General features: G+C 38.1%; 1 protein-coding gene across 1 annotated transcript in view; it reads right to left on the reverse strand.

The window, feature by feature from the left end:
• Positions 1 to 377: 377 nt before the first annotated feature.
• LOC128013838 (triple functional domain protein) overlaps positions 378 to 22,628 on the reverse strand; it is a 34,895-nt gene continuing 12,644 nt past the window's right edge. The window contains exons 6-19 of the mRNA XM_052597026.1: positions 21,689 to 21,880; positions 20,264 to 20,395; positions 19,785 to 20,015; positions 15,421 to 15,543; positions 13,928 to 14,119; positions 13,084 to 13,253; positions 7,756 to 7,930; positions 6,985 to 7,180; positions 5,767 to 5,933; positions 5,554 to 5,673; positions 3,898 to 4,089; positions 3,563 to 3,712; positions 2,230 to 2,344; positions 378 to 517 (exon numbers count right to left, since the gene is read on the reverse strand). Of these exons, the coding sequence (XP_052452986.1) occupies positions 396 to 517; positions 2,230 to 2,344; positions 3,563 to 3,712; positions 3,898 to 4,089; positions 5,554 to 5,673; positions 5,767 to 5,933; positions 6,985 to 7,180; positions 7,756 to 7,930; positions 13,084 to 13,253; positions 13,928 to 14,119; positions 15,421 to 15,543; positions 19,785 to 20,015; positions 20,264 to 20,395; positions 21,689 to 21,880 (2,277 nt within the window). The 3' untranslated portion in view covers positions 378 to 395. The remainder of the gene's footprint in view (positions 518 to 2,229; positions 2,345 to 3,562; positions 3,713 to 3,897; positions 4,090 to 5,553; positions 5,674 to 5,766; positions 5,934 to 6,984; positions 7,181 to 7,755; positions 7,931 to 13,083; positions 13,254 to 13,927; positions 14,120 to 15,420; positions 15,544 to 19,784; positions 20,016 to 20,263; positions 20,396 to 21,688; positions 21,881 to 22,628) is intronic.

Raw genomic sequence — 22,628 nt, forward strand, 5'->3', positions numbered from 1 at the left:
GCAAGCGTGTTCAATGCTAAATGCAAAAACAAATCACAAATCAACATAAATGTGCATGGTTACAAATAGGTCTTTTCCATATATTTATTATTAAATGTCATTCTCAAAGAAAATGCTATGGCCCTAATCTGGTTTTAAAACAATTTTTTTTCATAACTAAACCTACACTGAACTGAGAAGATATGCTATGGCATATGCAGACATGCTCATCTCAATACACACACATACAAACAGAGGATGAAAAAGGTAAATGTCAAAATTATAATGTCTCTGTGCAGTTTAATTAGAGCCATGGCAGTGAGTCATGAGTCTGTCAGTCTCAGCCTTGGGCCAAGAAAAAGTGAATAATCAGACTGATCAGACATCAAAGGAACAGATGGAGGAAGAAGAAGACATCAGACCTGTTTGGCACTGCGTTCAAACACCACATACTGCTGACACTGGTCCAGCCGTCTCTTCCTCATGGTCCAGAAGTGCAGGACCCGATTCTCCCTTTGCAGTAACTCATTCAGGATATCTACAAAATCACACATAATCACTCTTAACCACGATGTACAACGCAGTTCTGAAGCACAACACTTTGAACATCAGCACAGATCTTGAACTGCTAGGGCAAGCCACTGAAATCATGCTAACCATTACATTTAATGCATTTATTTTAACTAGTCCTCTCAATCAATAGAAATGAGAAGATACAATATGTACAGATTATTTAATTAAATGTTTCTGAGAACGCCCTCAAATGAAGATAAAAGATCAAAACAATATTGTGAGCAGACGTGTATATCACTGAACGGACACTACAGAGAGTTGCTTAAGAAGTTAACATTTTGTTTATTTCTTGAATTCTGTTGTTTATTGCTTGAAATGCACTGATGGTAGGAAAATAATAATTAAACTAATGTTTTTTTTTATTTTTATTACGTTGTTTGTTGTTGTTAAGGTTAGCCAACCATCAGTGCATTTCAAAGCAATAAACAATAATAAAAAAGTAACATATTGCCTTCTATTATCATAAAATAAAATAAAATATTATATTATATTAAATTAAATTTGAGCTATTGAAATATTTTTTATATAAAACTTAATATATTTAGTTATAAAATGTAAAGTTAAACGAGTAATTAAATCTTGAATAGTCATTGCTTTAACTGATGGTAGGAAAATAACAACAACAATTGTTTGATAGAATTAATGCATAACTAAAACATTTTAAGAATAATTAATTTTATTAATTATCTATTGTTAATTTAAAAAATTTTAATTAAAGGGGTGATGATTTAATTTCTCTAATACAGGAAAATCCATTATTGTTATTATTATCATTATTATCATTAAACACCTTTTTAATATTTGATAAAATTACATTTACATAATTTATTTGACTAAATAAATTGTAAATTGAGAGCACTAATGATAAAATTGCTAAACAAGCAGATGCACTTTACAATGTTGTGTGTGTGTGAAGCATAAAGATAAAGTGATGATCCCCAGTGGAGTAATGCTGTCACCATTCTGCAGTAAGCTGCCCTTATCTGTGCAGCGGAGGAATGACCCATTTACGGTTTCCTTATCTGAGTCATTGTAAGCACACTGTGAACAGAACAGGGCCGCATTCACAATGCACACATTCTAAACTGGGTTAAAGCGGGACAAAGTGGGCCAGCTGCTAAAAACTCAAGTGATACTGCAGTGCACTGCTCGGCCACTAGATGGTACCACAGCTATTTTAGATGGCTTGCAGAATGTAAAATCAACATGCATGCACTGGATATAAACCCCAATGGGGAATCTCCAGAGAGCCAGCAGAGGGAAGACTGGTAAATAAGAGGAAAACATGCAGAGAGGCAGCATTTGTAGCCTTGTGGTTTGAAAAGTGGAACAGGATTTGACATACAACAGGGACATAAGAGGGGCTCCATGTGTTTATTATATGTCTCTCTGGAATGCTTGACTGGTCAGTTGTGGTACTCTACAGTTTATATATTTTTGCATGAAGTCCGCTAAAATGCATGACTGAATGCTAACCCAGTCATGTCTGAAGCCTTCTACTTCACACAAAACCAGCTCATTAACACTAAAACTGATATTTCCTATCCATTTATTAATATATTTAATACATAGCTGTTTCATTAGCAGGATAATACACGGTCTGTATATCATCCTTTATGCAATATTTCTAAGTAATAATCGGGACCGTTTTGACGTCAAGCTGTGGCCAGAACTCACTTTTGACCTGCTGCTCTGGTGCTTTGACGTGACTCAGCATCCCTGGCATGCTGACACTGTTTCTGTGCATGTATTTCAGAAACACGTCAGCATTCCGTCTGGCCAACGTACATGCCTGCAACAGAGATAGCAACAAAGAAATTACACAAACACTGTCAAAACGTTTTTTGCAAAAACAACACTAAAAATTCAGAAAATGCTAATGTTAAAAATTCAAGTTTTATGTCTGCTTTAGTGTGTCTGCTATTCATGTAACTATTACACACTTATGTAAGACTTGAGAGTCTTTAGCTGTTCCATAAGCGCCACCTGCTGGCAGAGAGTGAATTTGTGCTTTCCTTCAGACCATCTGCCGTTTTTTATTTAGTGCAGATATGTTTTACATTTAGTTTCACAAAGCATAAGTCAGACCATTATGCGTTTGCTTAAAATTTTGAAATTATAATAATTTATAGTAAAAAACTGCTCATGCTGCATGAGGCATCTTTGTTTGGATCGTGATTAAAATACAGTTGCCTCTTATTGTAAATGGAAAGAGTACAGACAAAACATTTGTCTATATGAAGAGATTTCTTTTATTTGTATTATTTATTTGATTTGGGTTTGTTTTAAAATTAGAATTTTAAAATTAGTTTTGTTATTTGACATATGTGACCCTGGTCTTAAGTAGCACAGGTTTGTTTGTAGCAATAGCAAAAAATTCACTGTATGGGTCAAAATGATACATTTTCCTTTCATGCCAAAAATCATTACGATATGAAGATCATGTTCCATTAAGATATTTTGTACAGGTCCTACCGTAATTACATCAAAACCTTTTTTTTTTCGTAATATGTATTGCTAAGAAGTTCATTTAGACAACTTCAAAGGCAATTTTCTTAATATTTAGATTTTTTTTGCTCCCTCAAAGTGCAGATTTTTTCAATAACTGTATCTCAGCCAAATATTGTCCTATCCTAACAAACCATAGCTTATTTATTCAGCTTTCAGATGATGTATACATCTCAATAAAAAAAAATACTGTCTGGTTTTGTGGTCCATTAGTCACATATTAAGTTTCACAAAGAACCATGCAGCATTTTATCCAAGCCAATGCTGTTATTATTTATTATAAAATGACACCTTTTCGTTTATAATTTGTCTTGAATCACATTTAGCAAAAAGAGAGAAAAAAAAGTATGAAAATCGTATTGTGAAATCAATACAGTGAATCATATCACATCGTGAGTTAAGTGCCTGCCTGACTTCAGATGATTCAGTAAGAGATCGATTCAGACGGTTCAGAAACATCTGACTCAAAGAATGATGTTCCCTCTGGTTTTGGACACGTTACCTTAAGGAAGGCCTCTTTCTGCTCCAGATGCTTGCTGATCATTGGGCTGACGTGGTCTGTTTCGCAGTTGGGCCCGAGTTTGTCCGCCCCTCCACACCAGTCCTCCTCCCGCTTGTACTCCTGCTCTAGACTCTCCAACACACTGCACACCTACAGCATAGACAGGAAGATGAGCCTTCAACTTCCTGTTGGCCTTTAGAACTCATTACAATATGAAATAAAAAGAGCTGGATGTGACTGGTCAATGAATACTGTTCAAGCTACGCTTAAATCCACGGCTATGACGTGACAACAACTCGTGACACAACATCGGTCACACAAACCCTTCTACAGACCTGTTCGGAGGTCTTGTAGAAGGCCACGGATGCGTTGACCAGCTTGAGCCGGTCTTCCATCTTCAGCATGAGCTGCTGCCAGTGGGAGGCCACGTTCTCAGCACAGTCTCGGATCATGTCCATGTCGTAGTGATTAGCCTGCAGCAGGACCTCGGCTTTCTGCTGGACCTGTAGGGCGCTTTGATGGGTTTTCTATTGAGAGGAAGAGAAAACGAGTTAGATAAGACACACAAAGACAAGGAATAAAATAGTAGGCCTGAATGGACAAAGATTAAAGAAGATAGAGGGGCAGGAGTCAGATTAAGACAACAGACGGTGAGATACGACTGACAGTTCATTATTCATCCACAAAGTGTGGTTTACAGATTCTATCTTGAAAAACAGAGCATCCCTCAGTATTCAGTACGGAAACGGCAAGAACAGGAGTGGGAATGTAAGGAGGAAATGAGAAGGCTCCTTTGATAGGCAGTCTGTGTGCCTTTAGGTGCCCAATAGTGATACAGTGACAGTGGATCTGATGTTATCCTGGTTCTTCATTAAAGGAAGGGAAGTGGAGAGCAAACAGATTGTCTAAGCAGGAGCACATAAGACCTTGTCAGGATCATATATGAGCTACAGCTGCAGATAAATGGCCAACTAAAGCATCAATCAATATGTTAAGGTTTCATATTGAGGTGTGCATGTGTTTCTTCAACGACATGTTTAGGTCCAAGTGGATGATTTTTTATTAAATAAGATTTTAACTTTTGAATTAAGGTCACAGTAAAACTTACACCATGCCTTCAGTTATCTTTGGTATTTTTCAAATACTTTTCACTGCATATAAAAGTATGGGCTCTCACCGAGGCTGCACTTATTTTATCAAAAATACAGTTTAAGGAAATTTTAATCTGTGATGGCAAAAGTGACTTTTCCAGTCTTCAGTGTCGCACGGTCATTCAGAAATCATTCTAATATGCTGATTTGATGCTTACAGACACATTTCTTATTATTACCATTGTTATGCTGCTTAATATTAGAAACCGTGTTATATTTATTTATTTCAGGATTCTTTGATAAATGGAAAGTTTTAATTCGAAATAGCTTTTATTTGAAATAGAAATCCTTTTTAATATTATAAATGTCTTTACAGTCACTTGCGATGATTTTAATGTGCACTTTTGAACGGTACAGGTTTTAATTTACTATTATTACTTGTTCCAGAACAACAGTGTGAGCGAGCTTGAAAAATATGAAAAATGGGATTAAAAAACAAAAACAAACAAAAGGGGTCACTTTGAATATAACAGAATTTCCTTATGTGTTATTTCGGAAATGTGTAAAATATTATTATTAATGTTGGTACATAAATTGACATGGTGGAAATTACATTTGTTGGTTCGAGAAAAAATTATTAGTGGGCAAATTATAAAGTAATTAGAGTGAAAACTACTTTTTTCTACTTTTTCACTTTTTGTGAGTTTATGTTTGTAGCCCACAGGTATAATTGCATTTATTTGAAAAAACATCTATGTGCATATGCTGGGGCACGCTAGCGCTAATACATATTGAACATAATTATAGTTTGAGCTATTATAATTACAATAATGAGTCTATTCTGAGAAAATGGCAAGGAAATGTTGAAAAGATTGGAACCAAAGTATGAGGAGCACTGACCTCGATAGCATGCTGGAACTGCTCATGCTCTCTCTGCAGCTGCTCAGCTTCTTGAAGTGAACTGGCCGTGATCAGACCTGCATTCAGCATCGACTCGCCATTACGGATCCAACCCAGAACCTGCAACAAGTGAAGGGATTAACAAAAAAACTGTTATATACCGTGAATAAAGGATATACTGAGCAGTATGTAGTAACACAGCCTGTGCATTACCTGTTTGACCTCAGCCTGTAGGTGGCGCAGTTGCACACACTGCTCCAGGTGTCTGCGGTGCTGCTCTGCGGCCAAGTCCAGCTCTTGTTGTTTCTCATGAAGAAACTCCAGCAGATCCTGTACACGGGTGGCCATGTCCACATCACGGTCACACAGCAACTCGACACCTGGAAAACATGAAGAAATGACACACTCTCAGCTCTCATGTTACATTACCTATAGCATCATTTATGCGAGATGTCTCCTTTATGCCAGTCTGAGCTCAAAGATCTGAGCACTAGCTGAGGACAATGTTTTAAAATAGATGAGTACTGGTCTAAACTGTAGGACTTCTATATTAATATATATGTGACCCTGGACCACAAAAACAGGCTTAAGTAGCACAGGTATATTTGTAGCTATAGCCAACAATTCATAGTATGGGTCAAAATTATCGATTTTTCTTTTTTTATGCCAAAAATCACCAGGATATTAAGTAAGGCTCATGTTCTATGAAGATATTTTGTAAACCTACTATAAATATAACAAAACGTAATTTTTGATTAGTAACATGTATTGCTAAGGGCTTCATTTGGACAACTTTAAAGGCGATTTTCTCAATATTTCTATTTTTTTGCACCCTGAGATTCCAGATTTTCAAATAGTTGTGTCTCGCCCAAATACAGTCCTAGCAAACCATACATCAATGGAAATCTTATTTATTCAGCTTTCAGATGATGTATAAAGCTCAGTTTCAAAAGATCAAAACAGTATATCGCAAAATACTATTACAAAATAGAATTAAAATAAGGTTTTTAATGTTAAAAAATATTTAAAAATTTATTTTATTCAAGTGATGGTAAAGCTGTTTTTTTTTATTAGCAGTAATTACTCCAGTCTTCAGTGTCACATAATCCTTCAGAAATCATTGTAATATACTGATTTGGTGCACAAGTAACATTTCTTATTAATATCAATGTTAAAAACAGCTGTGCTGCTTAATTTTTTTTTAAATTTTTAGATTATTATAATTTTTTTCAGGATTCTTTATTGAATATAAAGTTTAAAAGAACAGCATTTACATGAAAACATTACAAATGTCACTTTCAGTAAATGTTATCCATCCTAGCTGAATAAAAGTATTCATTTCATACAAAAAAAATACTAACCCCAAACTCAAAGTGAAAGTAGCTATTATGTATATATAATCAAAAGCCAATATTGGCACATTTGACTCACCAGACGCCTGCACCTCGTTGACGTACTGCAGCAGTTCCTGGCCCTGGTGGATGACGTGGAAGGCCAGGTTGTTCATGGTCAGGGCTTTATCAGCGTGATGCTGCAGTCTCTGTTCGGCCAGCGTCAGGTCCTCTGTGTCGAAGTCATTCATCTGCTGTGACAGCTCCTCATTCCACGAGTCCAGATCGGAGATAATCTGAAAAATAAGAGCGAACACATGAGCGCAGTCTGAGAGTCACAGATGCCATTACTAATGCGACGTCACCCCAGACCAGAAACAAAATGACCTGTCCTGACTTGCTCTTATATGTTTAGGGCAAAGTGTGCGTTACTTCCTCCATCACTTTATAAACTCTCTCTGAGTGTGTGTTTCTACAAAGCATGCAAACCAAAGAAAGAGAGTAATTACTTTTGGGTGCAGATCATCCTTGAAGACTGCTGCTTATTAATTGCTTGCAAATCATATTAGACATCAGGGAGAAGCAAACTGTGTGCTGATGGGAACATTGCCCTAGTTTAAGGAACAGCCCACTCAAAATGAAGATTCTGTCATTATTTACTCTCATTATTTCCAAACCTGTTAAGACGACGGAACAGAAAAGTACTGGCTGCTACTTCCTATACAATGAAAACTAATTTGACTGGATTTGAGTATCCTCAAAAAAAATCATATGGGTTTGTAATGACATGAGGGTGAGTAAATGATGATGATCAGTGAATAATTTCTTTAAACCCCCCACAGACACTTGATCATGTATACAGTGAACTCACATCAATGGCATCCCTCTCAAAGATCCTGAGCTGAAGGAAAAGCTCCAGTTTGATCTTCCTCTCCTGGAAGAGCTCCTCCATCTGAGCCTGAGCCTCATCCAGCTGCTGCAGGACGCTCTCGATGTGGTTGATGGAGCTGTTGTGAGGGGTCTTATTGCTGGAGATGGCCGAGTCTCTGCAGGAAGATTCATTACAACAAATGTACATTTGTTTGGAGTATGCAAGGGATACAGGAAGAAACATCTACTTCTTACAATAATGTCCTTTGGGAAAGTCAAAACTGTAATAAATGTTAGGAATGTTAGGAGTTTCAAGTTTCATGGAATCTTATCAATTTTTGCTTTTTTCTCTGTTTGTACTTTGTTTAAACCGGCACAATGCTTCAATTTGGATTTCCCAACTCTTATCTCCTTTATGGATTGAGTGGGGTCAAAACAATTGAGGATAAAAAATGACTTCAAGTTGTTATACCTCACGAGTCATGGGTGTTGATACTGATTCATGAATCTGTTTGACTGATCCATTATTATTGTTTTTAATATTTCTGCAAATGTTCAATATTTGAGATGCTATTTTTTAAAACTCATCTGGTTCAGTATCTTCCAAAATTTGTATCTACCAATTCAGATAATATTTGTATATAAAAACATTGTAGATGAACAGAGAAACTCACTATGAGCTTGATCGAAAATGACTTACATCTTTTTGACCAAGACAGTCATTGGACTTCAAGCTGTGATCTTGCATTTCATACACATAATGCATTTAATAATTCAGTTTTGCTGATTTACTTAAAAGAGGGGTGACACTTTATTTTAGGGTCCAATTCTCACTATTAACTAACCTTTAACTATGACTTTTGCCTCAATTAACTCCTTATTTGCTGCTTATTAATAGTTTATAAGGTAGTAATTAAGTTTAGGGTATTGGGTAGGATTATGGATGTCATGCATTATATGTACTTTATAAGCACTAATAAACAGCCAATATGTTAATAATAGACATGCTAATAAGCAACTGGACCCTAGTGTGAATTGGACCCTATACTAAAGTGTTACCAAAAGAGGTTTTGAAATGGTAAATAGATTGTAAATAAAAAAATTTTTTGTCACATTCACAATTTGCTATTTGTGATTCTATTTTATCCTCTAAAGTAATTTGATTCAACATCTTTTTCCCATCAGAATCTGCGTTTGATGGAAACGCGTAACAAAATTCACAGCTATTAATTTAGATAATAGCAAAATAGTTTTATTTTAGACAGAGAGCAAAAAGAAAGTGCAGCACAACACTTCAGCATTGCTGGTGGAAAAGGGGCTAGTGGGGTTTGAAAAGCAAACTTTAGTTTCATTGTGCAGCTCTAATCTCAGTGGGATATAAGTAAATGATCAGCAGAATACTGAACCCTAAAACTAACGAAAACCGTCAAATATTAGGGCGCGAAAGAGGATGTGACTTCAGGCTTGAAATTTAAATGTAATAAAACAAAAAGCCAGCACTTATGAGATTAAAAATTCATTAAAAGAAATTGAAATTATACGGTCATAAAGGCGTTATGGGAGAGAGGATTACAAGCCCATTGGAAAGATAATATGTAAAATATGCAACACTATCCTCTTTTCATTAAAAAGGTTAATTATCAGGGACAGCTTTAGTAATAATTGTAAGAGGGTGATTGGAGGAGGGTTACAAGGAAGCAACAGTTTCAGATTAGTCTGGAAGGGATAGAAAAAGACGGAAGAGTTCTTTCATCCCGTCTGAAAGGATACAAGCAGATTAAAAACAAATGGCGTAATAAAGTAACATCACAGTTTTCGGGGGAATAAAGGCCTTCGCTTTAATAGATGCTGATGGATCGTTGCAGAAAGTCTGTTCCCATGGTGATGTGCTTTTATCATACTGCAAGGCTGAGTGGACTTCATACAGAATAAAAGAATAATTAACACTTTCATCACCGATTCATAACCACAACACAGGCTGGGGTTTGAGATTAGATTAGAGACAAATACTTGGTCTGTAATGTGAGTAACTGAGTGCCATGCTGAGATCCGGATATCTCTTGTGTAAGTGCGTAATATCTCTGCGGTGCAGGCATTCTGTGTGTTAGTGTGTGCTGGGGACCTTTCTGTTTGTACCTCTGGGCTCTTGGGCTTTAAGTATTACCTCTGCATACTTAACTGGGCGCTTATGAAAGCAGGATTATGTAAGACACTAGAGGAAGAGAGAGGAGCAGAGCGAGAGAGAGACTGTGCACATGGAGGGATAGCCATCCTCAAAATCACATGTGTAGAGAGCAATTTGCAAGCGGAGGAGGAGGAGAATTAAGCCACATGTCAAAAGAGAAAAGCTTAAACTAAGAAATGCAGAGTGCCTGTTAAACTGACAGGTCAAACTGCATTAGCTATTATACAAAAAGTTGAAAAGTTGAACATATAAAATAAATGTTAAAATATAATTTCATACATAAAACACAAACAATATATAATTAATTTCAATTAGCCAGTTATCAACATTTACAGGTTTATATTTATTTTATTTATATTCCTACATTATTTTCTATTTAAAATAAAATGTATGGCTCATATAAACTATTATTACTGCAAATTATATAACATATAATAAAAAATACATAATACTTAATTACAGGGGAAAGTCGTGGCTTAGTGGTTAGAGAGTTTGACTCCTAACCCTAAGGTTGTGTGTTCGAGTCTTGTGCTGGCAATACCATGACTGAGGTGCCCTTGAGCAAGGCACTGAACCCCCAACTGCTCCCCGGTCACCACAGCATAAATGGCTGCCCACTGCTCTGTGTGTGTGTTCATGGTGTGTGTCTGTGTGTGTGTGCACTTTGGATGTTTTAAATGTAGAGCATGAATTCTGAGTATGGGTCGCCATACTTGGCTGTATGTCATGTCACTTTCATCACTTTAATTATGTATTCATATAATTAAGTATAATTAATAATAAATAATGGATATAAATTATATTTAAAATATATTTTTGTAATTATAAATTAATAACTGGTGCATGTGGATCAACTATTGAAACTAAATCTAATTAAGCGATATGCTGATACATTGAATGAATTTCAATTAATTAAACATACAAATATCTAAAACTAAACTATTAATTTATCATCATATGACTTAATTATATTTAATTTCTTAATGATTAATTGCACCAGTCATTATATGAAAATAAAATGTACTATTTAATAAAATGTCATATATATAATATAGAATATTTAATAAAATGTATATTTTGTTTAACATATATAAATCAAATGCATCTATTAATGTACATTTTTCTTCTTTTTTTTTTTCTTCTTTTCGACAGTAATATCTTTCCTCTTCTGTGGTTTGTGGTTAAGCATCTCTTTTCTGGCTCATCTCAGTCAAACTCCAAATATACTGCATATTCAAAACAAGCCAATATGTTTCCTCAAAACTCTAAACCCGTTATTATAAAATGACATTATGTAATGAAAATAAGTCATTTGAGATGCATCAAACCATTGCTCAAGCCCTGAATATCTTGTTATTTTGCAGTGTTGTGCAGTAGCCCACTGCAGTAGTGCTGGTAGTCAGGGATTCAGAGTTGTACTGATGAAATGTGGCAGAGCTGAACACGTGAGAGCGGCTGGAAGCAGAGCAGTGAGTTTGCCCTGAGGGGGCTGAGAGACTCCACTCCAAACAGCCTCTGGTGCTCTCTTCTTCTCCTTCGCCTGCTTAACTTTCTGTTGAAGCATCCAGCTTTACTGAATCTCAGCCTTCACGTTCTTCTGCTGCTGCAGCCCTTCCCACATGCAGATTATACATGTGACCGACCGCCAGCTCTAGCACTGGGCATCAAGTCTCTCACCAAGTTACAGTAAAGTAAAGAGAGCACACTATACCAAATGCAAAGTGGATGATGACATATGGGGCCAAATGAGTGCTTGAACCATCCAAAGGTTTGATCAAGCGAGGATGACTAATGGTTTGCTCAAGTACAAACACAATGCTGAATAGAATTTCAATTACACTTGAGAACTCCATTAAAGGGGACATCAGATGTAATACACTTTTACATGGTGTTTAAAAAAATGTGTTGGCATTGTGTGTACACAACCACCATATAATGATAAAAATCCACCCTGTGCTTTTTCATAAATCTTCATCGAGCCGTTCAAAGATTCTTGTCCGAGTGATGTCACACAGGCCCAGACCAGTCCCACGGCTGTAGACAGACACTAGCATTTCAATATAGACCTGCCCTAAGTGAGCTGTCAACAGTCCGCCACTGTTTCGGTGCTGGAGTAGGAGTAGACAAGAGTGTTTCCTGAGCGATCGAGGTGATCTGTTGTTGAATGGAATTTACTTCCGAGACCTGAGAGGCTGAAGATAGCGTAAATAACTTATTAAAATAATGTTTTTAAAGGGAAAGCGCCCCGATCTACCTAAATGTGTTTATGTTTGTGCGAATCATGTGTGTTTGAGCTTCACCTACAGAGGAAGTGAGTGTAGGTTTTTTTTTTTATCTTTGCAAAACAGCTTTCATAATAATATGCTAGTTAGCAAGTTCCGTTAGTTAATGGTTCGTCACCATATGTAAGAGAAGGGTGGGGTGAGTTGAGCTCATTAACATTTAAAGGGACAAGCAACGAAACGAGTCGCTGTGAATAGAGCTGTTTTAGACAAAGTAAAAAGGGTGTTATTTTACACTGCTGAGAAATTTTAACCAAATTATTTTCCAGACTTTTCATTAAGACCCTAAAGAATCATATTAACTTGGGGAAAATGGGCATCTTATGTCGCCTTTAATGATTCTTCTATTACTTGAAGAGTAATTGGTGCTAAATATATATTGTGGTGAGTGGGGCGGGGGCCGAGGGACGTGGGAACAAGGAGTGAGGCTGGCGGAATGATTGGGAAATCAGCGACACCTGCGCCCCACCGCCAGTCTCGAGTCCCACGTAGGAGATGGAAGGATATAAAACTGGAGCGACGATAGTGAAGGACGAGAGAGGATCAGGCCTGGGCGTTTAGTTGTGTTTTGGTTTTTATTTTGGCGCATCAGTCGTCCGTGAGGGGCTGATGGCTGATGTACTGTTTTGTTTATAAAGAACCGCTGAAGATAAATCTGTGTATTATTTGGTGGAACACAGTCTCTCACTCTTGTCTTCAGACTGCAAACTTAAAACCCCTTAGTTGGCTCCTTGGTGTGTGTGTAAGATTTCAAAAGATGTCTTTCACACTAATGCTACAAACCACACTTCAATGGAATCAAACTTGAGGTACACAACATTAAAGGATTTGTTGCAGGAGGAGACATGAAAGGAAAGGACACCTGAGTTGTTGAATGAGATCTTCTCCCTCTTTGATGACATTTACAGTGAATTGCAGTGTGGTCTGCTGCTGCTGCCCGAAACGCTTGATCAGGTCCTGAACAGCCTCCACTGACTCGGCATACACATCGTCCAACAATTCCTTCTGCAACTCCTCCAGCCACGTCCACAGCTATGCACAAAAGACACATGCATTAATCACTTTTTACTTTGTTTAGAGAGCTCTATATTATTATATCAATTGCACATAAATTTAGCATGTTTTGCACATTCATCCCATATTTAATTTAGTTTCTAATTTCTTATCTGATATTGAGTGTTAACGTATGTGGTTCTGGTGCAAATGTGTAAAAGTGTGTACACACTTTCATAACTGGGTTGAATGTCCAACTAAAACAATTTTTTACTTGACATTCTCATGGTGCACAAAAAAGATAATAAATAAATAATAAATAAGCATGCTAAATATCTACATCAGTTTAAGGCACAAAAATCACAGTAGTTACAAAAAAAACCCTCCACATTATGCATAAAACCGGGAACATTGCTCAGAGCAGGCGATCTGAGGCCTCAGGCGAACTGTTTTGAAGTTTATTGTTGAAGGTGGTGAATTTGTTACAAAAGCAGCGCTTTGATGGTTGTTGGGTATATGCTCCCCAGAGGTGCTTTAAAAACATGAATTTGAAGACAAAGAGTTTAACTTTCTGAGAGGATTTTAACAAACAGATAGTTTAACATGTGCTGAAACTGTCCTTAGAGGTTGCATTTTTTGGTTCAATCCTTTTTTTTTTCCTTTTACTATTTTGTAAATTTAGATGGAACTACTCAACCATTCCTAGTTCTTACCTCCTTAACATGGGTGTGGAAAGCCACTGACATGTCCAGCAAGACTTTTCGCTGCTCCACACGCCTTACAAAGTCCTGGATCCGGTCCTCCAGCTGATGGGCGGCCTGATAGATCTCCTCCGGGTCACACTCACCTGTCTGGGCCAGCTGCTCTGCAGCTTCAAGCAGCTTATCAGCATTTGTGTATGTATTCTGATAAAGAGGAGACATATGTGGACTATGATTATGATCCTCATGCCAACCAGTAAGAATATTTTGCTTCAATGGATTTTAGCAGTGACTAGTCCAGTAGGTCTCACTAGTCAATATGATTGTAGAAAAAATTTAATCATTTATATAAAGCTAAAAATAACACATTTACTAGTCTACTAGCAGTGATCAGTTACAACTCATTTCATGTTAAATGGATTACTTAAAGGCATAGTTCACCTGAAAATAAACATTTTGCCATCATTTACTCACCCTCATGTCACTCCAAACCTGTATGAGTTTCTGTCTTCTGTTGAACATAAAAGAGGATATTTTGAAGAATGTTGGTAAACAAACAGTTGATGGTCCCCATTGACTTCTATGGTATTTCTTTCACTAACTATGGAAGTCAGTGGGGGGACCAATAGCTGTTTGGTTCTTCAAAATTTCAAAAATATCTTCTTTTGTGTTCAACATAAGAAAGAAACTTATACAGGACATGAGGGTGAATAAATGACAAAAATGTTTGGGTGAACTTTCCCTTTAATTGGATTCCAAAACTTAAGTCATTTTAATTAATTATATTACATTTAAAAATCCTCACAGTAATATTAAAATAACTTTTGCTTGGATTACATGATAAATTATTCATACATTATTTTGACAAAAAATATTTACTTGTATACCCTCTTTAATATTTCAATAATTTACTTTCAGAGTTCTCTGATGTTAGTTAATGGTCACATTGACATGCAGGTACACAAACAAAATATTTATACTTTTAGTGTTCAAATATTGTTATACTGAAAGGACTTAGTGTTTTAATGATGCACTTTTATAATTGAATTTAAACCATTTTCAACAATTCACAAAACCCTGCAGTTCCTTCACAAACCTCATGCCTATGTTGCACTCTACTCTCACAAAGGATATAACATATTTTCCTTCTCTTTGTATTATTGTAATCAATAAAATATTCCTATTCAAAACTGGGATAAACAAGTTTCGTGAAAGTAATCTAAGAGTTATCAAAAAAGTAGTCAGAATGCATTACCTAAAATTAGTAATCTAATAGATTACATTACTAACTACAATTTCCATCATGTAATTTGTAATCAATAACACGCTATAATTTGTAAGTAATCTACCCAGCACTGTTAAAAATGTATAGTTGGGAAAGACCTTTTGTGTTATATTATCTTTAATGACTCCTTATTAGCTGTGCTTTTGTTAGCTGTGCTTTTGACTTAATTGGAAGAATAAAGAGAATCTTGAAGGGAAGGGGAGACTTTAGGGTGGCGTACCTGAGCAACTTCCTCAAAGTCTTCATGGCGTTTCTGCAGGGCTCGAGCGCGATGTAGAGATTTCCCCACTCCTGTGTGTTTGCTGAGAAACGCCTCACCGTGGTTCTCAATCCAATCAAGAACCTACTCACACACACAATGCACACAAGAGGGAAAAAATGAAATGAATATGCGAGACAGCAGCAGAGCTTTCCAGTTCTTTTCTAGGTGAGAATGTGTCCTGTCAGATAATGGGAGTCAAATCAAGGTACCATGACAGGCGATACTGCAGGGTCCAAGACAGATATTTTTTTGCATAAAGGTGTCGTTCACAGTCTAGCTCTCCCTCTCTGCAGTTCATCGCATCTCCAGCACCCGAATAGTGGTTTCCATGGCAACACTTTCCCTCAGCCACAGAATTAGCCATTCTGCATTCTCTCGGCCGAACACCTCGCTGCAGAAAACCACAATCTCTGCACCAATAAACTAGCCTTGAACCTCTGAACACAGGTCAGGTTGTACATTGTTTTAATGTACAATAGAGAGATGTCTAGTATAAAGCTACAGCAGCGGCTTGTCCTTGACTTTAAATTATGCGTGACTATTTCTGTTTGTGTGTAAACAAATACAATCTCAGGGAAGTTGAGCCAAGATGTTGCGGTGGTGTTTTCTCTCCTGTAGTAAAGAGGCAGTGGTAACAGTAATTACATGCTAAACTAAAGTCTGCCCAAAAGTATGAATGTGGAAATCTCCAAAAACAAAAAAATATTTTCAGTACACTGAGTACTGGTACTTTAGTACCAAGTCAACACTGAAAAAAAAGTAACTATACCAGTCTTGTTTTTTTTTTTCTCAAGTCTGCTTTATTGCCAATTCTTCCACATGTACAGTACATACATACAGAGAATCGAAACTGCGTTGCTCTCAGACCCCCAGTGCATACAGATAACACTAACAGTAGAACCTAAGATCAAATATAAAATATAAGATACAACTATACAATAAAGGAATGTAAAAAAAAAAAAACACAAAATAAAAAAATAAAGTTAAATAAAGCAGCAGAAGGCACACTGTAGACAGAGTGCAAACCAGTGAAGTAAACGGTGGGTGGGATCACCTGCAATGCAGATGCCTTTCCGGAAGAGACGGGTTCCATAAATGTCCTGGAGGGAGGGGAGAGAGACACCAATGATCTTCTCAGCTGCTCTTACTGTGCGTTGCAGAGTCTTTCGGCAGGACGAGTTGCAGGTGCCATACCACACATTGAAACAGCTCGACGGGATGTTCTCGATGGTGCCTCTGTAGAAGGTGTACATGATGGGGGGTGGGGCTCTGGCTCTCATCAGTTTGCGGAGAAACTAGAGATGCCGTTGTGATTTCTTGACCAGTGCTGCAGTGTTGTTGGTCCATGAGAGGTCCTCTGTGATGTGCACACCCAGGAACTTGGTGCTGCTCACTCTCTCCACAGTTGCACCGTTGATGGTCAGAGGAGCATGCTGAGTGTGCGCTCTCCTGAAGTCAACAACAATTTCCTTAATCTTCTCCACAATCAGAGAGAGACTGTTGTCACTGCACCACCCGGCCAGGCACCTGTAGTTTGTCTCATTTTTGTTGCTAATGAGACCCACCACAGTCGTGTCATCCACAAACTTAATGAAGAGGTTGGAGTTGTGTGGTGGTGTGCAGTTGTGGGTCAGCAGAGTGAAGACGAGGGGACTCAGCAAACATCCTTGGGGGGGCCCAAGTGTTCAGTGTGATGGTGCTTTCCAGTCAGAAAGTCCAACAGCCAGTTGCACAGCGAAGTGTTGAGCCCCAGTTGACCAGTTTGTGAATGAGCTGTTGAGGGATGATTGTGCTGAATGCTAAACTGAAGTTGATGAACAGCATTCTGATGTATGAGTCCTTTTTGCCTATATTTCTGAGTGCTGAGTGGACGGCAGTGGCAATGGTATCATTGGTCGACTGGTTGGACTGATAAGCAAACTGGAAGGGGTCCAGGGAGTGGGGGAGGGAAGACTTGATGTGGTGCATGACTAGCCATTCAAAGCACTTCATGAGAATGGGAGTAAGTGCAACAGGACTGTAGTCATTAAAGCAGGATGGAGATGGCTTCTTCGGGACTGGAATGATGTTGATAGTTTTGAAACATGTGGGAACAGCAGCCTGACTAAGTGAGATGTTGAAAATGTCTGTGAAGACATCAGTGAGTTATGCTGCACAGTCTCTCAGTACACACCCAGGAATGTTGTCAGGACCCAGAGCTTTGCATGCACTGATCCTGCTGAAGGATCTCCTAACGCTGTCCGGGGTCAGCGTCATCACCTGGTCGCCAGGAGGAGGTGGAGTCTACTGTGCATTGGAGCTGTTTTGTTTCTCAAAGCGAGCAAAGAAGGTGTTCAGCTCGTTCAGCAGAGAGATGTTCCTGTCACAGGTCCGTGGTGGGGGCTTGTAGTCCGTAATGGTCTGTATCACCTGCCACAGGCTCAGAGTGTCACTGCTGTCGCTGAATTGATGGGCTATCCTCCCAGAGTGCGGTCTCTGAGCCTCTCTGATGCAGCGGGACAGGTTGGCCCTGGCTGTTCTCCAGCTCTGAATGCAGCGTTCCGTGTCTTCAGAAGTCTGTAGACCTTCCCTGTCATCCATGGCTTCTGGTTGGCCCGGACAGTGATGGTTTTTGTGACTGTTACATCATCAATACACTTGTTGATGTAGGCAGTGACAGTCTCTGAGTACTCCTGGAGGTCAGTGGTGTTACTATATGTGTCAGTTGTGTCGAAGCAGTCTTGAAGAACCTGTGATGATCCTTCTGGCCACACTTGAATCTGTTTTTGAACTGGTTTGGCGACTTTAATGAGTGGTCTGTATCCAGGCATTAGCATGAAAGTGATGTGGTCTGAGGCACCGAGGTGGGGGAGGGGGAGGGCTTTGTAAGCTCCTCTCTGTGTGGTGTAAACAAAGTCTAAAATGTTTTTACCTCGTGTTGGAAAGTGTATGTGCTGGTGTATTTTTGGAAACACACTCTTTAAGTCAGCATGGTTGAAATCCCCAGCTATGATGAGAAAAGCATCAGGGTGTGCTGTCTGCTGCTCACTAATGTGCTGGTACAGTTCATTTAGTGCATCGTTACTGTTGCTGTTGTTGTTGTTCGGGGGAACATAAACCAAGACGAGCAGTATGGCAGTATATCCCCTCGGCAGATAGAACGGCCGGCACTTAATAATCATAAACTCCACCAGGGGTGAGCAGTGTTTGCAGATCACAACAGCATCGTGGCACCACGCATCATTGATGTAAACACAAAGCCCGCCCCCACCGGTTTTTCCTCCCGCGACGAGAGCTCTGTTCGCTCGATTGCAGGACAGTTAAAAAAGATGGCAGCGTGTCCACACGCAGCGGCTTCTCTCTGTCCCGACAGAACAATGTTTTTGTGTTTTTTGTCTTGTGAGTCGCAGTGTTTTTGTACATTGTCATCGCATCTACCTGTCTTTAAGCATGCATACAGTCGTGAGTTTCTGCTGGATGTCGACAGAACTGCATTTTTTGCGGAACAGCCGAGGGATCTCGTTCTGCTCCGGAGGCCTTCATCATCAGCGACCCCCACTGCTGCATCTTGCCCACAGCGGAGGCGCCACAAGCGGTACGAGAGGAAGCAGAAGCAACAGCGTTCCGGACTGCATTATTTAGTTCGATCAGCTGACGTGCTATCGAGTGGCGAGTAAGAAAAAAAAAAAAGTAAAAGTGTTTACAAAGGACACAAATTGTCAAATTATGTGCCATATTACATCATAAATATTAAATTAAACAGAAAATATTAAGATTTTGTATTTTTTAATTAATTATATTTATTTTATTATATTAGTCAATCATTTTTTTATATAAACTTTATATATTATTTTATATTGCATTTTTATTAAGATTTTAATTATTATTAAAATTCATTAAATTATGGAACATGGAAAATCTTATTTTTTTAATTTTCAAAGCTATATACATTGCTATAAACATTTGTATTTAATTTACTTAAAAAAAATACTTACCAAAATTATAATAAAAATACTTGTGTGTGATTCAAAATTACTATTGAAAATAAGGAGATCTAACTGACTGCTAAAATTTTATGTTAGGGACAACAAAAATTACAACAGTGACTTTGGCAAAAAAGCTCAGTTGTCTATGGAGTCCTTTCAGCTAATTGTGCAGACTCTACTTCCTTTCCTTTGTATGTCCCTCTCACATCCTTCCATCCTATTGTATCATCTTGATGCTTTTTAAATCATCCCCCAAGGGTATTATGAAATGCCACGTGTAGTTCTCAGTACCACACTTTGACCCACGTGGATCTAGTGTGGTATTTTCAGGTGAATGAATGTGTGTGTGTGTTTTACCTGCTGAACATCTTGCTGGAATACACACAGCTGCAGACGCTGGTGCAGCCGGACCTTGCGGTGCTGCCAGATGTTCTCCAGCTGCCTCTGGTGATGCAGAACCTCATGGATAATGTCCAAAACATGATGCACAGCTTTGGAGTAATTGGCGGAAGCCGTCAGCGAATCAGTGCTGCCAGGGGTCAAGGGGCGCTGAAGTTTGTCCAATAAGGTTTTCCCATCTTGGCTCACCTGGGAAAGAGCGGGACAATGATGAGAAAACAACTGCACAACCCTAATAGACTAAATGAAGTTGTATTGTCACATGCATTGTAACTCTTTATAGCACTGCGCTTTATAATAAATATAATTAGCTAAAATTGCCACTTTAGACGTGCCTGTAATTGCAATAATGTGCAAGTACCATTTACTTTGGGATCAGTACATTTATATGGTTTTTCAAAGGTGCCTGGCAATTAAGTGATTTCGAGACATGGTACCTCAGAGTAGGCAGCGGTGATCTGCTCATACAGGCCTTGGTGATGGTGGATGGCGTCTTCTAGGTCCTGTAGCTCAGAGGGCAGATCCACCTCCCCACATGCTTTACACCATGAGTCCACATTGCTCATGTACTGCAGAGAGACACAAACACACACACACACTTACAATGACAAAATAACAATAATATCAAGCCCCTTATAATAAAAGAGGTAGTAATGGTAAGGTAAGAGGTAAGGTAATGGACTAGATCTGTTAGTGCCAAAAACTAGATCAGACCAACTTATTTGGTTTAATCTTCAAAGCTTTGCTATAGAACTGTTCTACACTATCTTTGAAGAATATTTTTACAGTTTGTTTTTCCATCTAAAGTGCACTTAGACATACAAAGTTATTTCTTAACATAATTTTCTCCTCAGAACATGATTTTATCCAAGATCTTCATTAAAATTCAAAGACCTTAAACAGCATGTACGTTAAAAATTCACTTTAAAATAAAGGGAAGTTCTAAATTGAACATCTCATAACTCTCGTCTCAATGTTGTACATTTTGTGCACATCTGATTGTATATTCCAGTAAATTATGTCCATACAGTCCTCTGACATCAAAGGAAATGGAATGAATTAAAACTAAAAAGGGCAAACGCAGGAGACATGGTTCATATGCCGCACTCTGAATATCAATTCAAATCAAATTGTCTTTCATCTCATCTCACTCTTCTTCAGAGATGAAGAGCAGAACGGGGCTCAGAGTCTGGTTCAACTCAAACAGAATCTCATGCATGAGGACAGCCGAAACCAGACAGCCTTTTGACTGGCGGCTGTGGTGATGCTTAAAGGAAAAGAAATCTCTGGAAGGGAGATATGTTGTTGATGTAGCTCCTCTATATATAAAAAAAAAAACACTGCATGTGTGAGAGGAATTTTTTATTAGGAAAAATTCATCTGTGCTCTCTACTGCAGTCTTTCAAATATGCTTTTCCCACATTTTGAAGAATTTTCCCACATTTGATTATTAAAAACACCTATAAAACTGCTTAGAATAATTGTTTTTCACTCAATAGCTTAGCAACACGCTACCATCAAACACCTTTAAAATCAGTCTGCGTTATAAGCTGTCATCTATTTAAAACCTTATGAGAGGTTTGAAGACCTTTATATAGAAGGCAGTTATCTATGTAGCGGTAGGCAGTTCACGAGGTCTATGGACAGATCTTGCATTCTCTTTTCTGAAATGATCTTGTCTTTGGATTTCTTGCTGTTGATTCAAATGAATTAAAGCCCAAGTCTGTTTATCACTCACTTTTAACAGCATGTGAAATCCATTGAAATCCACTCACACACACACACACACACTGATCTCTGTGCTGAGTGCTCATTGGTATCAGTCTTCATTAAGAAAAGACGTTGCAAGCGTTCTCTCTTACCTGGTCACATTTCTGGTGGAAAGTAGCAGACATCTCCAGCAGGGCGCTCCTCTCGTCCAGCGCAGCAGCGAAGGCTTTCCACTCCTGCTCCAGCTGACCTGAGATCTGTTTGATCTGCTGAGACGCGTAGTGGCCCGCCTCCAGCAGACGGTTCCCCACCGACATGATGCGGTTTATGTTTACGTAAACATTCTGTGGGAGATGGAAAATATTACTAACCAGCACAATGCCAATACAAAATGATTAATGATTAAAGTTTTTAGTATAGAATTTTAATATTAGCCATTTATTGTTTATTGGCTAGAGCATAAAACTTCATAGTATCAACCAGTTTCATCATCAGTGCAACACTGATTTCAAACTGACGTCCTTTCACAAGATCACATTTTGAAAACTGCTTCAGAATGGATTGTTCACAAAACACAACACTACACATCCCAGCAGATTCTTGTCTGTTTAATATGCAAGTCATCCATCAGGAGAAGATCAGTAGTGTGCAAGTCTGATTACTTTACTTTCTGATCAATAACAAAGCATTACAACGTAATCTGAACATGAATAACAAAATGTAAAAAGTGCTCACTGAAAATGAACATGCCTTTGTTTTCTTTGTCTCTGTTTTCTCTCATGTAACCCTTCTTATTAATAAAGTGACACTGGGACTTTATTCTAGAAGATATTTTACCTGTTAAAAGTTGGATTTTTTTAATACTTCCTTTCAGCCGAAGGCAAAAACCGTAAAGGCAAAAGTGGCAGAAACATCCTGGTTTCCACCCAAAAATTAAGCAGCATAACTGTTTTCAACATCGATAATAGTAATAAATGTTTCTTGAGCACCAAATCAGCATATTAGAATGATTTCTGAGTGATCGTGTGACACTGAAGATTGAACTTATTATTACAGGAACAAATTGCAGTTGTTTTAAATATTTCACTATAT

This window comes from Carassius gibelio, chromosome B25 (genome assembly GCF_023724105.1).
Source record: "Carassius gibelio isolate Cgi1373 ecotype wild population from Czech Republic chromosome B25, carGib1.2-hapl.c, whole genome shotgun sequence".
Taxonomy (NCBI): domain Eukaryota; kingdom Metazoa; phylum Chordata; class Actinopteri; order Cypriniformes; family Cyprinidae; genus Carassius; species Carassius gibelio.